The sequence below is a fragment of the Macaca nemestrina genome, chromosome 20 (assembly GCF_043159975.1).
Source record: "Macaca nemestrina isolate mMacNem1 chromosome 20, mMacNem.hap1, whole genome shotgun sequence".
In the NCBI taxonomy this organism is placed as follows: Eukaryota; Metazoa; Chordata; class Mammalia; order Primates; family Cercopithecidae; genus Macaca; species Macaca nemestrina.
In genome coordinates this window covers 14,022,635-14,039,061 of record NC_092144.1, presented here as the reverse complement: position 1 = coordinate 14,039,061, position 16,427 = coordinate 14,022,635, and the positions used below count along the sequence as shown (strand labels likewise).

The following is a 16,427-nucleotide window of genomic DNA, read 5'->3' as shown; positions in this document are numbered from 1 at the left end:
ATTTTGACACAGGTCACTCTACTTAAACAAAGTGTTTTTAGGTGTTCTGCCGATTTGTCGAACAAATATGTACTGGGCTGATATGGTTTGGCTGTGTCCCCACCCCCATCTCATCTTGAATTGTAGTTCCCATAATCCCCATATATCGTGGGAGGGACCTGGTGGGAGATAATTGAATCATGGGGGCGGTTACCCCCACGCTGCTGTTCTCATGATAGTGAGTGAGTTCTCACAAGATCTGATGGTTTTATAAGGGGCTTTTCCCCCTTTTGTCTGTACTTCTCCTTCCTTTTGTCTGTACTTCTCCTTCCTGCCCACCATGTGAAGGACGTGTTTGCTTCCCCTGCTACCATGTTGTAAGTTTCCTGAGGGCTCCCCAGCCATGCTGAACTGTGAGTCAATTAAACCTCCATCCTTTATAGATGACCCAGTCTGGATATGTCTTTATTAGCAGGGTGAGAACGGACTGAGACATGGGCACTGCTGGTGCAGGCCTGGGGACCCAGCAGAGGACGAGAGCAGCAGCACTGCAGCCTCAAAGAGCTGGGTGTCTGCAGAAGAGGCAGCTGTGGGGTGGCCCTGGGACAGAACAAGGGCTGTTCCTCAGCCTCCCTTGGGGCTTTTTATTTTTCTTTGAAACAGAATCCTGCTCCGTCACCCAGGCTGGAGAGCAGTGTTGCAAACACATGGCCCACTGCAGCCTTGAATTCCCGGGTTCAAGCAATTTTCTCGCCTCAGCCTCCCAAGTAGCTGAACTACAGGTGCACACCACCACATCTGGCTATGGCTAATTTTTGTATGTTTTGCAGAGACGGGTTCTTGCTATGTTGCCCAGGCTGGTTTCAAACTCCTGAGCTCTAGTGGTCCTCCCAACTTGGCCTCCTGAGTTGCTGGGATTCTGGGGTGAGTCCCCGTGCCTGGCTTCCTTGGGGCTCTTCTAAGAGCAGTTTCCCACCCTCCTCTTCACTGGTCCCTCCACTGGACCAGCCGACAAAAGAGAGGGAGGCCATGGGGACTCACTCTGTCCCTGGCCATCAGCACTTTTTCCCATGTGACAGGGAGGTCTCAGAGCCACCGTGCAGGGTCTCAGTGATTGTGACAAGGCGCAGTGATGCCTGGCATGGCCCGGAAGGGCTAGCATCACCCCAGTGGCAGGTTGTATGATTGTCAGGCAGCAGAACCTGGCAGCTGAGACTGTGGTCTCTGGGGTTAGGTGTGGGTTCAACTCCTTGCTCCAAACCCACCTCTACTACTCACGGGCTGGATGTCTTCAGTGAGGAACTCCTCAGCTTCTCTAAATATGTATCCATAGGTGGACCTCTTCTGCCCACTCAGAATAGTCTGTGACTGCCTGTTTCCTGGGGCTCTGATGTAATAAGAGCCCCATGCCTGCCACTCTCAGCACCCATTACAGAGGGGCTTGCTGGGCTGGGTGTGGAGTTCTGTGGAGGGCGCTGGAGCCCTGTACTGAAAGGAGAGAGCCCACAGAAACGAAGAGGGCACCGGGCCCTCGTGGCTCATTCTCTCTCCCTCTCTCCTTTCTTCACATGGGGTCCACCTGCTGAGCAAGAGAGACATGGGGGTGGAGGATGGGACCTGGAGATGCCTTCTGCAACACCTTATCCATTCATCCCTTCATTCAACAAGCACTGGGGGCTACATGACACACAGAATGCCCTGCAATTGCCAGCCTGCACAACACACCGAGACTTCTCTCCAAAACAATTTTTTAAAATTAGCCAGACATGGTGGTGCACGCCTGTAGTCTCAGCTACTCGGGAGGAGACTGAGGCAGGAAGAGCGCTTGAGCTAAGAAGTTCGAAGCTACAGGGAGCTACAATCATGCCAGTGCACTCCTGCCTAGGCGAGAGAACAAGACCCCATATCTATGTAAAAAGGTAAGAAAGGAAAAAGGATGTTCCGTAATGAGGCTTATCACAACCACCACATCGGATGAGGAACCTGCAATCCAGCAGCCCTGATAAGACATTCTCAGAACTCAAGGTCTCAAAACCCAAGCACCTGTTCCCAAGGAGCTACTGGAGGGTGTCCTCCACCAAAACAAGAGTGTAAACCAAGAATGAGCAGGGCCTGGGGAGTGAGGAGGGCTGTCAGCTGCCCGGGGGTCTGTTGCAGCCAGGCAGGTTGTGAGTTTTGGCTGATCTGCAGCCCACACCAGGCTGCACAGGTTGAGGCTTCTCGGTGTTCCAGAAGCTTCCCTGGCAAAGAAGTGGAGTGTGGGTCTCTAAAACGTAGGCCACTGCACCCTATCCACTGGGTGGGGCATCTCTGATGCTGACACCCATCCATGACACAGGGGAAGGGGCACTGACCGAGGGATCCTGGGGTTCTCACTGACCCTGGGACTCCCCACCTGGGGAGTGAAGCTGAGCTCTGTGCCTCTTTCTATCCAAACCCTAGCCCTAACTTTCACCAACACTCAGGAATGGGAACCCAAACTTTGGAAGGTCCTATCGTTTGAGGGGGAAGGAATTCAGGGCCAAAGAGGGGATGGTGGGGACTCAGTGTATATTTTCTCCTGTACTGTTAATGTACAAGCTCGTATGGAAGACTTTTCCACACTGAAAAGGGCTTCCTTCCAGTGTGGAATCTAGACGGGTCTCCTAAGAAGAGAAGGATGCCCAGCAACTTCCCCACATTCTTTCCAATCAAAGCGGCCTCTGTCTGGCCAGTTCTCTCATCCAAATCCAGATTACGGCTCCTCCAGAAATATTTCCTGCCTCCTTTCAACTCCTCAGGAGCCTCTTCTCCAGGTGGAGCTTGCTCCTGACAAGAGGTGAGTAATGGCTGGGCCCACTGGCTCACACCTGTAGTCCCAGCTACTTGGGTGGCTGAGGTGGGAGGATCACAGGAGGCCAGGAGTTCAAGATCATCCTGGGCAACACAGCAAGACCCCATCTCTAAGAAAAAAAAAAGAAAAAGAAAAAAAATAACTGGGCATGGTGACTCAGGCCTGTGGTCCCAGGTACTTGGGAGGCTGAGGTAGAAGGATCACTTCAGTCCAGAATTTGAGCCATGAACATGCCACTGCATTCCAGCCTGTGTGGCAGAGCGAGACCCTGTCTTTTAAAAAAGAGAAAAAGAGGTGAGTGATGGTGGGAAGCTCGTCAATATCTGTGTCAGTGCCCAGGGGTCCTCCCCACCAGGGGCATATTCTCAACATTTTCAAGCCATGCCTTGTTTAGACAGCTGGGGTTCGTCAAGTTGAGTGTGTTGCCAGCTCTATCACAGGGCTCCCTCTTACTCACAATGGGGCTTCTCTACCAGGTGGGGTTTTTCTGACAGTTGCTAAGGAGGAGGTCATATTTCACACACTCAATGTCTGACTCACATTTATTAAAATGTTTCCTTCAGGAAACCTTCTAGAAAAAAAGAATCTTGAGGCAGGCAGATCGCTTGAGGCCAGGAGTTTGAGACCAGCCTGGCCAACACAGTGAAACCCTGTCTCTACCAAAAAATGCCCAAATTAGCCAGACGTGGTGGTGCACGCCTGCAGTTCCAACGACTCGGGAGGCAGAAGCAGGAGAATCACTTGATCCCGGGAGGTGGAGGCTGAAATGAGCCGAGATCATGCCACTGCACTCCAGCCTGGGTGACAGAGCGAGACTCTGTCTCAAAAAAAAAAAAAAATCTTGAGCAACAGTCAGGGTTTGCCCAAATTCAGAAGTCACAGGACATGCCCTCAGACACTGTTTCCCTTCCAAGAGATACCCACGCTGCTAACACCTCCCTGGCTCTGGTCCTGTATTTCCACCTCACGTGTTCCTCAGCTTCTCCCGTGCTGGGAGCCAGGGAAAACCACGTGCATCTTACCATTTGCATGTCCCTGGAGGATGCTTCTTCCAAAAGAGCCTGCATAGAAGGCAACTCTTTGGGTTTGAGCTGAGATTCCCAGGCTGAAATGAACGGGGGGAAAAAATGAACTCCTTTCAGAAAGAAATAGTGACGTTAAATTGAAAATATGTATTCACCTACATATATATCCACATATGTATGTGAACATATATACACACTATACACACATAGGCCTTTTCTTTTAATATTGAATATAAATATTCAAATTTTAATACCAAATACATATATTCAAGTTGAGATTTCCAGTCTGAAATGAATTGAGAAAAAATGAACTCCTTTCAAAAAGAAATAGTGGCATAAAATTGAAAATATATATGTAAATATAGATATATATATTTGTGTGTGTGTGTGTGTGTACACACATACACTTTTGTTTTGTTTTGAGACACAGTCTTGCTCTTTCACCCAGGTTGGAGTGCAGTGGCGCGATCTTGGCTCACTGCAACCTCCGCCTCCCGAGTTCAAGCAATTCTCTGCCTCAGCCTCCCAAGTAGCTGGGATTACAGGCGCCCACCACCACATCTGGCTAATTTGTTTTTGTATTTTCAGTAGAGATGGGATTTCACCATCTTGGCCAGGCTGGTCTTCAACTCCTGACCTTGCGATCCACCCGCCTCAGCCTCCCAAAGTGCTGGGATTACAGGCATGAGTCACATGTTTTCTTTACTTTTTATTTTATTTTTGAGACAGGGTCTCACTCTGTCACCCAGGCTAGAGTGCAGTGGTGTGATCTTGGCTCACTGCAACCTCCACCTCCCACCTCCCAAGTAGCTGGGATTACAGGCATGCACCACCTAATTTTTTTTTAATGCCCAGCTAATTTTTTTTTTTTTTTTTTTTGAGATGGAGTCTCACTCTGTCGCCCAGGCTGGAGTACAGTGGCGTGATCCTGGCTCACTGCAACCTCCGCCTCCCAGGTTCAAGCGATTCTAATGTCTCAACCTCCTGAGTAGCTGGGATTACCACCATGCGAGGCTAATTTTTATATTTTTAGTAGAGACAGGGTTTCGCCATGTTGGACCAGGCTGGTCTCGAACTCCAGACCTGAAGTGATCGGCCCAAAGTGCTGGGACTGCAGGCATGAGCCACCACACCCAGCCCAGCTTTTAATATCGACCCTAGACTTGGGAAGAGCCTGAAAGGGAAGCCAGCATCTGTGTGTAGGGCTATGTGTGGACTCTGGCAGTCATAGGAATGAGGGGGAAATGAGAGGCAATTTCCTAGCTAAGAATTCTATGAGGACTGAGACTATTTCCGGAAAGCAGATGTTATTAGAGAAAAGAGCAAGAAAGAACTAGACAAAGAACATACATAGAAAGGTTAAATTTAAAAAGGAAGTGGACGACAAGTATGGGTGAGAATGTGGAGAAAGTCAGAACTCTCATCACCACTGGTGGGAATGTAAAATGCTGCACCTGTTTTGCAAAGTGGTATGACAGTTGCTCAAGAAGTTAAGCACAGCATTACCATATGAGCCAGCAATTCCACTCCTCAGTGTATACCTAAGAGAATTAAATACATGTCTACATAAATCTTGTATACAAGGCCAGGCATGGTGGCGCACGCCTGTAATCCCACTACTCTGGGAGGCCGAGGTGGGAGGATCACTCCAGCTCAGGAGTTCAAGACCAGCCTGGGCAACATAGGAAGAATGGTCTCTAGAAAAAAAATTAAAAATAGCCAAGCATGAGGACATGCACCTGTGGTCCCAGCTACTCAAGAGGCTGAGGTGGGAGAATCACTTGAGCCCAAAAGGCTGAGGCTGCAGTGACCTATGATCGTACCATTGCACTTCAGCCTGGGCGATAGAATAAGACGCTATCAAAAAAAAAAGAAAAGGAAAGAAAAAGGAAATACTGTACACAAATGTTCACAGCAAAATTATTCACAATAGCTAAAAAGTAGAAACAATCCAACTGTTTATCCACTATCCATACAATGTATATTATTCAGCCTTAAAAAGGAATTAAGTTCTGATTCATGCTACAACATGGATGGATCTGGGAAACATGAGGCTAAGTGAAAGAAGACAGATACTGCTGTAGTTTAAGTGTGTCCTCCACAGTTCATGGGCTGGAAGCAATTCCCATACAATAGTATTGAGAGCTGCAACCTTTAAAAGGTGATTAGGTGGCTGGGCATAATGGCTCACACCTGTAATCCCAGCACTTCGTGAGGCCGAGGTAGACCACGAGGTCAGGAGTTCGAGACCAGCCTGGCCAACACGGTGAAACCCCATCTCTACTAAAAATACAAAAATTAGCCAGGTCTGGTAGTGGGTGCCTGTAATCCCAGCTACTCAGGAGGCTGAGGCAGGAGAATCGTTTGAACCCGGGAGGCAGAGGTGGCAGTGAGCCAAGATCGCGCCACTGCACTCCAGCCCGGGTGACAAGGCGAGACTCTGTCTCAAAAAAAAAAAAAAGAGGTGATTAGGTCATGAGGAATCTGCCCTCATGGATGGATTAATGTGGTTACTTCAGAAGGGGGTTAGTTATCTCTAGAGTGGCCTTGTTGTAAAAACAAGTCTGGGCCTCTCTTGTTCTCTTGCAACATGATGTCTTCCACCATGTTATGATGCTGCAAGAAGGCCCTTACCAGATGCAGCCCCTCAACCTTAGACTTCCCAGTCTCCGGAACTAGGAGTCAAATAAACTTCTATCGTTTATAAACTACCCAGTCTATAACTTACTTGCAACACAAAATTACTATACTAAGCCAGATACCAAAGGCTACTTATGATACGATTTCCATTATAAAAATGTCTATACAGGACAACCCATAGAGACAGAAAACAGATTAGTGGCTGCCAGGGTCTGAGGGAGGGGTAATGGGGAGTAACTGCCCATGGGGACAGAGTTTCTACTTGGGGTGATGAAAATGTTCTGGAATTAGGTAGTGGTGATGGTTACACAAGGTCGTGAACCACTGAACTGCACACTTTAAAGGGGTGAATTTTATGGTGTGTGACTTATAGCTCTAATTTTTGTTTTGTTTTGTTTTTTTGGAGACAGAGTCTCACTCCATCCTCCAGGCTGGAGTGCCATGATGCAGTCTTGGCTCACTGCAACTTCCACCTCCCAGGTTCAAGAAATTCTCATGCCTCAGCCTCCCGAGTAGCTGGGATTACAGGTGCACACCATCACATCTGCCTAATTTTTGGTAGAGACGGGGTTTTGCCATGTTGGCCAGGCTGGTGTCGAACTCCTGACCTCGGGTGATCCACCAGCCTCAGCCTCCCAAAGTGCTGGGATTACAGGCATGAGCCACCACACCTGGCCCTCTAATTTTTTAAGAGAAATTAGAACAAATCTTTTTCTGAAACCAAAGGAAAGTAGGAGAGGAGGGCTAGAAAGTGAAAATAGAAGAGAAGCTAAAGGAACTTGAGAAACCTCACTCCGAATAGCCTTCGGTGTCCCCTTAGAACAAACGGCTTTTGAAAATGCTCTTAACCTGACACTTCCCAGGGCACACCACCCAGCCAGGCGGGTCAGGGAATCCACAGCCTGTCTTAGGTACTCACCTACACCCGTGGCATGGAGAATCCCTCGTTCTGTTGCCCTTGGCTCTGCTCTTGGCCCCAGCTGGGAGACGCGACTGGGTTTGCATGGTGGAGTTCCTGCACACGAAGAAAGACACAGGCGCTGGGGGAGGGAGGGCTTGCAGGGGAAAACAAACTCTTGTTTTTCAATTCAGACTCTCCTTCAGCTTCAACATGGGCTTCAGATTCTTTGGGCTGAGCAAGTGTGATGGGTCGCAAAGGGATCTTGCCCAGTAGCTAATGAACTCAGGACCCAACCCACAAACACCCTCCCCTCTGCCCCAAGGGGCTGAGGCTCTCTCACCTCGGAAGCCTGGGAGCAAATTCAAGGAGACCTTACTAAAGAGGGAAAGAAGGCAGTGCAACAGATGAAGCTTTGCCATCCTGTGGACAATAAGCGCCACAAAGCCTAAGCCACGTCTGTCTTGTTCACATGGCAGGCGCTTAAGAAGCATTTAGTGCCTGCGTACAGGAAGGAGCCAGGTGACGCCAGCCTTACCCCTGGAGGTCAGGGTCCTGCACTGGTCCAGCATCCCGTATCTGCACAGGCTCCTCCGCGCACTATCCAGCAATGCCCACTCCTGGATGAACTCCACCGCCACATCCTCCAAGGTGACTGATTCCTAAAACAGCACACACGTTCTGGCTCGGCAAAGACCGCCCCCACCAGTGAGCAGAATGACTGGTTATCACTGGAGAAAAGAAAATGTTCAGACACGGCAGGCGTGGAAAATCCAGCCCAACGCCTATTTTTGTAAATAATGTTTTCTTGGCACACAGCCACATGCATTTATTTACAATGCGTCAATGGCTGTTTTGAGGCCACAACGGCAGAACTGAGTAGCTGTGACAGAGATCACATGGGCCACCAAGCTGAAATGTTCACTTTCTTTCAACATTTGGACAAATCCTAGAGTGTACGTTTTGGCTCTCTGTGTAACTCCACTGACTTGTGATGCCAGAGCCTGTCCTTCCTGGCTTACAGAGTTTTTCCTAAACTCCTTATCACAAATTGGCACAGCATCACAAATTTGGGCTTGACCGCTTAATTTCTGTGAACTCTCTGGGATTCCCCAAGACTTATGTCCTTAATAATCTTTCATACTTATGAAAGTAGGACTTCCATTGCATCTCAGAGTCTTTTTTTTTTTTTTTTTTTTGAGACAGAGTCTTGCTGGAGTGCAGTGGCGCAATCTCGGCTCACTGCAACCTTCACCTCCCGGGTTCAGGTGATTCTCCTGCCTCAGCCTCCCAATTAGCTGGGATTACAGGCGCGCGCCACACGCCCAGCTGCTTTTTTGTATTTTCAGTAGACAGAGCTTCACCATGTTGGCCAGGCTTGTCTTGAACCCCCAGCCTCAAGTGATCTGCCCGCCTCGGCCTCCCAAAGTGCTGGGATTACAGGCATGAGCCACCACGCCCGGCCTCATCTGAGAATCTGTATGGCCTTTTAGTTGCAGAATTCTTCAGAGCAGCGCTGTCCAACAGACATCACTCTCTGTTGATGGGAATGTTCCATACCTGCGCTTTCCAGAAAGGGGCTACCAGCTACATGTGGCTGTTGAGCACTTGGGCAATGTGACTGGGGCGACTGAGAAACTGAGCACTTTAAACTTTTTAATTTTTTTTTTTTTTTTTAAGAGACAGGGTTTTACTCTGTAGCTTAGGCTGGAGTACAAGCTCACAATCCTAGCTCAACGCAGCCTCAATCTCCTGGGCTCAAGCTATCGTCCTACCTCAGCCTCCCAAGTAGCTACGATTCCAGACACACACAACCATGCCCGGCTAAATGTATTGAATCTTAATTCATTTAAGCTGAATTTATATTTCTATGGCCACATGTGTTTTCAATAGGTCTAACCAGGGATGGCAAGGCTGGCCCTGGAGGAGCTCCGCTCAGAGCCCTGGGGTCTGCTGTGGGGCTCTTCCTCCATGCCAGCTTCCCTCTAGACGTCGGGCACAGAAGGACATCCCCAGGTCCCCTAGGGCAGGGATGAGGCTGCTCCTCACTCGCCCTCCCCTTTCTTCCTCAGTTGGGCAGGGAAGTGGGGAGAGAGAAGACAGGGCCCAGAGGACATAGTTATCCTATGTATCCACCCCTTCAACCACAGGAGCCCCCAGCTTCCTCACCATGACACTGGATCCAGGGTTTGAGGTCTCAGTCGGTGTCCTCCCTGCAATAAAAGAGACACTGAGGTAAAAGAAGGGGTGAGGATGGAAGCAGAGCATTTTGGGGGGTCTCCAGCAGAGTGGCCACAATAAAAACCCTTACAATAGGACATCTGCCTCCATAAGCAACGTGTTGGGCCCCAAGCCCCCTTTCAAACAATAGCGCCTAGTGACTTCTACTGACTCTTCCCACATTATCAAAGGACCATTTTAACTCCTAGCTGCCCTTAAAATACCTCTAAGAACATCTACTTTCCCTCCACTGCCTATATGAAGGTGTGATTTGATATTTATCTCTTAAATGATTATTGCCTGTCTCTCTCCAACTATGACGTAAACTTTTTTTTTTTTTTTTTTTTTTTTTTGAGTCTCACTCTGTTGCTCAGGCTGTAGTGCAGGGGCGTGATCTCGGCTCACTGCAACCTCCGTCTCCCAGGTTCAAGTGATTCTCCTGACTCAGCCTCCCAAGTAGCTGGGATTACAGGCATGCACCACCACGCCCGGCTAAGTTTTGCACTTTTAGTAGAGATGGGGTTTCACCCTTTTGGCCAGGCTGGTCTCAAACTCCTGACCTCAGGTGATCCACCTGCCTAGGCCTGCCAAAGTGCTGGGATTACAGACGTGAGCCATCGCAACCAGCCTGATGTAAACTTTTTAAGTATAGACCTGTATCTACTTTTTTCACAACTCCACATCCAGTCACTAGCACAGTGCTTAATGAATACTAAGTGCTTTACATATTAGGGGGTGGTAAACTTTTTCTGCAAAGGGCTAAGTAATTAATGTCTTAGGATTTGTGAGCCATATGGTCTCTGATGAAACCACTTAATTATATGGTCACAGGGCAAAAACAGCCACATGAACAAATGTGTTCCAATAAAACTTTATTTATATAAGCCAGCATCAGACCAGATTTGGCCCACTGGCCACAGTTTGCAGACCCCGCTTACGTGCTAAAGAGAATGCATCCATCATCAAATTCTCTCAATTCTACCTCCTGCAGGCATCTCAAACATTCCAACTTTTCCAATTCCACAATCATCAAGCCCCAGCTACCATCATCCAAGCCCTGAACTTCTCCAGCCTCCCATATGGACTCTGCATTCATCCTTGTCCATCCTAAACTCCATGCTCAATCCAGGAGCTAGTGTTTTGTTTACATCACAAACATAATAATGTCACTCCTCTACTTCAAACTTCAGTGACTTCCCCATGGCCTTAGAATGAGGTCCAGGTGGCCAGGCACAGTGGCTCACACCTCTAATCTCAACACTTTGGGAGGCCGAAGTCGGCGGATCACTTGAGGTCAGCAGTTCAAACCAGCCTGACTAATATGGTGAAATCTCGTCTCTACTAAAAATACAAAAAGTAGCCAGGCATGGTGGCACACACCTGTAACCCTAGCTACTCGGGAGGCTGAGGCAGGAGAATTGCTTGATCCCAGGAGGAGAAGGCTGCAGCGAGCACTGGAGCGCCACTGCACTCCAGCCTGGCTGACGGAGTGAGACTCTGTCTCAAAAAAGACTCTGTCTCGGCCGGGCGCGGTGGCTCAAGCCTGTAATCCCAGCACTTTGGGAGGCCGAGACGGGCGGATCACGAGGTCAGGAGATCGAGACCATCCTGGGTAACACAGTGAAACCCCGTCTCTACTAAAAATACAAAAACTTAGCCGGGCTAGGTGGCGGGCGCCTGTAGTCCCAGCTACTCGGGAGGCTGAGGCAGGAGAATGGCGTGAACCCGGGAGGCGGGGCTTGCAGTGAGCTGAGATCCGGCCACTGCACTCCAGCCTGGGTGACAGAGCGAGACACCGTCTCAAAAAAAAAAAAAAAAAAAAAAAGACTGTCTCAAAATTAAAAAAAGACAATATGATACCACAAAAATCAAATATAATAACAACTTAAAATGCCTGTCTTTCATAAGACATAATCACACACCGTTTCAGGTATCTTTAATAAACAATACTAATTCTTTTTGGCAGGGCGCTGTGGCTCACGCCTGTAATCCCAGCACTTTGGGAGGCCGAGGCGGGCGGATCACGAGGTCAGGAGATCTAGACCATCCCGGCTCACACAGTGAAACCCCATCTCTACTAAAAATACAAAAAAAATTAGCCGGGCCTCAGGAGGCAGAGGCAGGAGAATGGCGTGAATCTGGGAGGTGGAGCTTGCAGTGAGCAGAGATTGTGCCACTGCATTCCAGCCTGGGTGACAGAGTGAGACTCCATCTCAAAAAATAAAAATAAATATAAATATTTTTTAAAAGTATTAATTCTTTTTAAAAAGGCAAGGCAAGCGCATATATTCTTTTTGGAAACAAACACTTCACTCATAAAACTGAAGCCTGATGCATGATTTTCCTCTGAAGTTAATTTTTTCCTCATTTCTCAGTAGACATGAGCTTTAATCCCATTATTAAAAAAGACATCCCAGGCCGGGCGCGGTGGCTCAAGCCTGTAATCCCAGCACTTTGGGAGACCGAGACGGGCGGATCACGAGGTCAGGAGATGGAGACCATCCTGGCGAACACGGTGAAACCCCGTCTCTACTAAAAAAAATACAAAAAACTAGCCGGGCGAGGTGGCGGGCGCCTGTAGTCCCAGCTACTCGGGAGGCTGAGGCAGGAGAATGGCGTAAACCTGGGAGGCAGAGCTTGCAGTGAGCTGAGATCCGGCCACTGCACTCCAGCCTAGGCGACAGAGCGAGACTTCATCTCAAAAGAAAAAAAAAAGACATCCCAATTCAAAATGGCCAACTCAATTTGAATTTCCACTACTTGCAAAGTTTATATCGTCTTTTCCCTGAAGTCCCATTAGTTTTGAAGCTCCGTGATTCACATGCTTAGGGGAAGGACTGGAGCCAACTTGAAAAGATTTGAATAACAGTCTTACTTTTCCTTGATAATAATATTTGTGAAATAACTGAGAAACAACTTTTCTTAAGACACCCTCACCTCACAGTGAAAAACTTGATGCCCAGAGCAGAAGTAAAAGTCGTCTCAAACATAGAAAATAAAGAAAAAAAAAGTTAAAACTCCTCCTTTTGCTGCTGTTTTTGTTTTTGAGATGGAGTCTTGCTCTGTCACCCAGGCTGGAGTGCAGTGGCACGATCTCGGCTCACTGCAACCACTGCCTCTGGGGTTCAAGCGATTCTCCTGCCTCAGCCTCCTAAGTAGTTGGGATTGCAGGTGCCCGCCACTACTCTCGGCTAATTTTTGTATTTTAGTAAAGACAGGGTTTCACCATGTTGGCCAGGCTGGTCTCGCACTCCTGACCTCAGGTGATCTGCCCGCCTCAGCCTCCCAGAGTGCTGGGATTACAGGAGTGCGCCACCAAGCCTGGCCAAAAGCTTTCTTATGAGAAAGAAAAAGTTAAAGAAAGGAAGAGATGCAAAGCCAGGCTAACAGATATTAAGCTAAAATACTTCAAATTGTCAGTCACCAAAAGAAATCTCTCGTCATCCAATTCATTCCTTAATAGAAAGATGCACTCAATTTTTTAAGTAAATTTGGCCAATCAAACCAGTTTGCACATGTAGACCCAGACCTCACTTTCCAGTTGCAAAGCTAGATAATAGTAAGTATCGTATCAAATAAAACGTGGATTACTAATTTGCAGTTATCTTGCATACTATAGGCAAGGTAGGGCCCTCTTTATGCACTTCCCCTAAAAATTGGAAAGGACAGGTGAGGGCTGGGGCCGGTGTCACCACATTCCTGAGCCGTGGGACCTGGACTGTTTGGGATTTCCCTTTTGATAGGATGACAGCCCTGTCTGCCCGGACGGGGGGTACCTGAGAGCGACAGACCGGGCGGTGGGCGCCCAGATGCGAGGTCCCGGCTGTGTGGGCCTCATGCCGGCCGGGGGATGATCGCAGGGAGGAAGCACCTCAGACAGGCGGAGTTATTCTAGGCCCTCCAGCCCCTCCCCGCGCCGGCCGAGCCCTCCCCGCCCTCCCGAGGGGCCGGGCCACACCTGCAGACCAGCCGGAGACACTCCCACCGCGCCGCGCCGCGCGGCGCCGCGCAGCACAGCTCAGCCGCCGTCTGCCGCCACCGCGCTCACTTCCGCTTCTGGTCTCGGGGCCGCCGGGAACGGAAGTGGCTGTGGCTCCGGCTGTAGTGACCAGAGTAGCCTTAGGCGGCGGCAGAAAAACTAACATTTTCTTTAGCCTCCAAGGCGAAATTCTAGTATTCTTACCCGGGGGATGAGGTTAGGCTCTGGAGTGGGGTCCCACAGAGCATGGAGAGTGGTGCTGGGGGCGGAGCCTATGTCCGAGGGACGGTGATAGGGGTGGGGCTTAGGGCCCAGGGTCAAAAGTGGGGCGGGGCCTGTGCTCGGGGGCGGGATGGGGTGTGGCTTGCCCTCCGAAGGCGGATGAGGGGGCTTGCACCCCAATGGCAGAGTTGGCTGGGCCTTGTTTTGGAGGGTGGTAGTAGGGGCGGGTCGGGCGCCCAAGGGGCAAAAATGGGCGGGCTTGTGCTTGGGGTGGGAATGGGAGCGGAGCTTGCACTCGGAGGGCGGGATGACGGGACCTGAGCTTGGAGGGTTGAGAGGGGACACCCGACCCTCCCCCAGGGTTCTTTAGGGATGCTCAATATTTAACTTACCCTCTTCTCCTTCCTTTTTCTCCAACCCCTTCCACCTTTATCCATGGGCTTCATCCAGTCCCCTTCAAAAATATACCCATACTTAAGATTGTTTTTGTATTTTTATATATGGCTCAATCGCAGGCAACGGGAGTTGGGGCGCCACCCTGTGCAGTGGAAAATTCACTTCTTTTGACTCCCCAAAAACTTAGCTACTAATCTACTGTTAACCGGAAGCCTTACCAATAACAAAGTTAACACATATTTTGTATATTATATGTATTGTATGCCATATTCTTAAACTAAGCTCAGAGAAAAGTGTTATTAAGAAAATCATGAAGCAGATAAAATATATTTACTCTTCGTTACGTGGAAGTGATCATAAAGATCATAAAGGTCTTCAGCGCCAGCTTCACCTTGAGTAGGCTGAGGAAAGGGAGGGTTTGGTCTTGCTGTCCCAAGGAGAACAGGGGTAGAAAAAAAATCTGCCTATAAGGGGATAGTCATAATTCAAACCCTTGTTGTTCACGGGTCAGCTGTCTTTATTCCAAAAATAAGATGATGTATTTTTGTTTCTTCTACAGCTTGCCTTTCTCACTAAAAATAAGATATGTGAATCTAAGACATAGATTTTCTTTATATAGCCTGCTATTGGTGGGCATTTAAGTTAGTTCCATGTCTTTGCTATTGTGAGTAATGCTGCAACGAGCTTACACATGCATGTGTCTTTATGATAGAATGATTTATACTTCTTTGGGTATATATCCAGTAATGAGATTGCTGGGCCAAATGGTATTTCTGTTTTTAGGTCTTTGCGGAATCGCCACACTGTTTTCCATTGTTAACCCTATTTTAAATGTGAGAAAGTAAAGATTGAGTAAAATGAATCAACCTGACATAAAATCACCGAGCACAGAGACACATATCTTAAACATTTGTCGGATGGATGGATTTGCAAATGCATGAATGAATAAATATCACGATCAGGCCTCCTCTCATTCTCATGCACTTGTCACTAAATTTAGCTTATTGACTTAATGAGTATCTTTGGGCCTGAATGTCCCAGAATAATAAAGATACAATAATAGATTTAAGGTGATGTAAAAAAGAACAAGTTAATGTCTCTGTAGGATTTGCCTCAACTCCTCATACCCGGAAGATTTAGACCTTCATCCATACTTCAACCCAGCTTCTTAAAGCCCAGCGTTTGAAGCTACTTTGGATTTCTTTTTCTTCAATCTTACCAGAAGATGGCACTATAATGTAAAGACTAAGCCCTCTGAGCTGGGCGCGGTGGCTCACACCTGTAATCCCAGTGCTTTGGAAGGCCAAGGCAGGAGGATCACTTGAGGCCAGAAGTTCAAGACCAGCCTGGGCAATATAGCGAGACTCTTATCTCAATTTAAGAAAGAAATTAAGCACTCTGGAGTAGGACTCAATCATCATTATTATCATCAATAAAGTAATATTGATAATAGGGAATCTTATTTGTCTCTTGCCATAAACCAAGCATCATATTTTAAAATCTCATCTCAGGATAAAACCAGAAAGTGTTAGGAAACCTGAATTATTTCTTCTTTTGTTTTGATGACGTAACCAAACAAGGGACGGATTTGGTTAGATCACAATCCCTGGGAGGAGGGTGGGTCCTCATGATTTGCTGGGGTGCTCTTGGGAGAGAGGGAGTAAGGAAAGCAGGGTAGGAAGGAAAGGAAGGAGGTGAACAAAGATGTGGGCTCAGCTGGAGTCAAGTTTCAGCCTAATCCCATAGGGCGCTCTGGAATATGAGACACAGAATTGGTCCCATTCCATTTTGAGGAAAGGAGCTACCTTTTGTACCCCCATCTGAGACAGCCATTGGCTACAAGATGATTCCTAAGGGTGGGGGATCAGAACCTCCCAAAGCAGCTCCTGTTCAGCTGAGGCAGCAATTCTCTGAAGGAGGTATAAAATTAGTCATTCAAAATGTAAGCTACTGGGGCTGGACACAGTTGGCTGATGCCTGCAATATCAACATTTTGGGAGGCCCAGATGGGAGGATCACTTGAGGCCAGGAGTTTGAGGCCAGCCTGGGTCATGTACCAAGATCCCTGTCTCTACAAAAAAAAAAAAAAAAAAAAAAAAAAAAAAAATTAGGCATAGTGGCATGTGCCTGTTGTCCCAGCTACTCAGGAGGCTAAGGTGGGAGAATCTATTGAGTCCCGGGGTTCAAGGCTGCAGTGAGCCATGATCACACCACTGCACTCCAGCCTGGGTGACA

At 48.2% G+C, this 16,427-nt stretch overlaps 1 protein-coding gene and 1 long non-coding RNA gene across 10 annotated transcripts in view; one reads left to right on the top strand and one right to left on the bottom strand.

Annotated features, from left to right (window-relative positions):
• Positions 1 to 13,831, bottom strand: part of LOC105496692 (zinc finger protein 333) — a 35,124-nt gene extending 21,293 nt beyond the window's left edge. The window contains exons 1-5 of one of the 9 annotated variants that reach the window (XM_071087311.1): positions 13,779 to 13,831; positions 9,545 to 9,588; positions 7,914 to 8,037; positions 7,397 to 7,492; positions 3,835 to 3,917 (exon numbers count right to left, since the gene is read on the bottom strand). In XM_071087311.1, the coding sequence (XP_070943412.1) occupies positions 3,835 to 3,917; positions 7,397 to 7,492; positions 7,914 to 8,037; positions 9,545 to 9,547 (306 nt within the window). In that variant the 5' untranslated portion in view covers positions 9,548 to 9,588; positions 13,779 to 13,831. Of the gene's footprint in view, positions 1 to 1,244; positions 1,547 to 3,834; positions 3,918 to 7,396; positions 7,493 to 7,913; positions 8,107 to 9,544; positions 9,589 to 10,533; positions 10,885 to 13,371; positions 13,505 to 13,553; positions 13,727 to 13,778 lie in introns of those variants that run through there. The other 8 variants (XM_071087308.1, XM_071087307.1, XM_071087313.1 and 5 more) reach the window with 8 other exon arrangements.
• On the top strand, positions 1,879 to 7,635 carry LOC139360400 (uncharacterized). The gene is made up of 3 exons (XR_011617748.1): positions 1,879 to 1,898; positions 2,760 to 2,797; positions 7,570 to 7,635. It is a non-coding gene; the product is annotated as an uncharacterized lncRNA (long non-coding RNA).
• Positions 13,832 to 16,427: the final 2,596 nt, after the last annotated feature.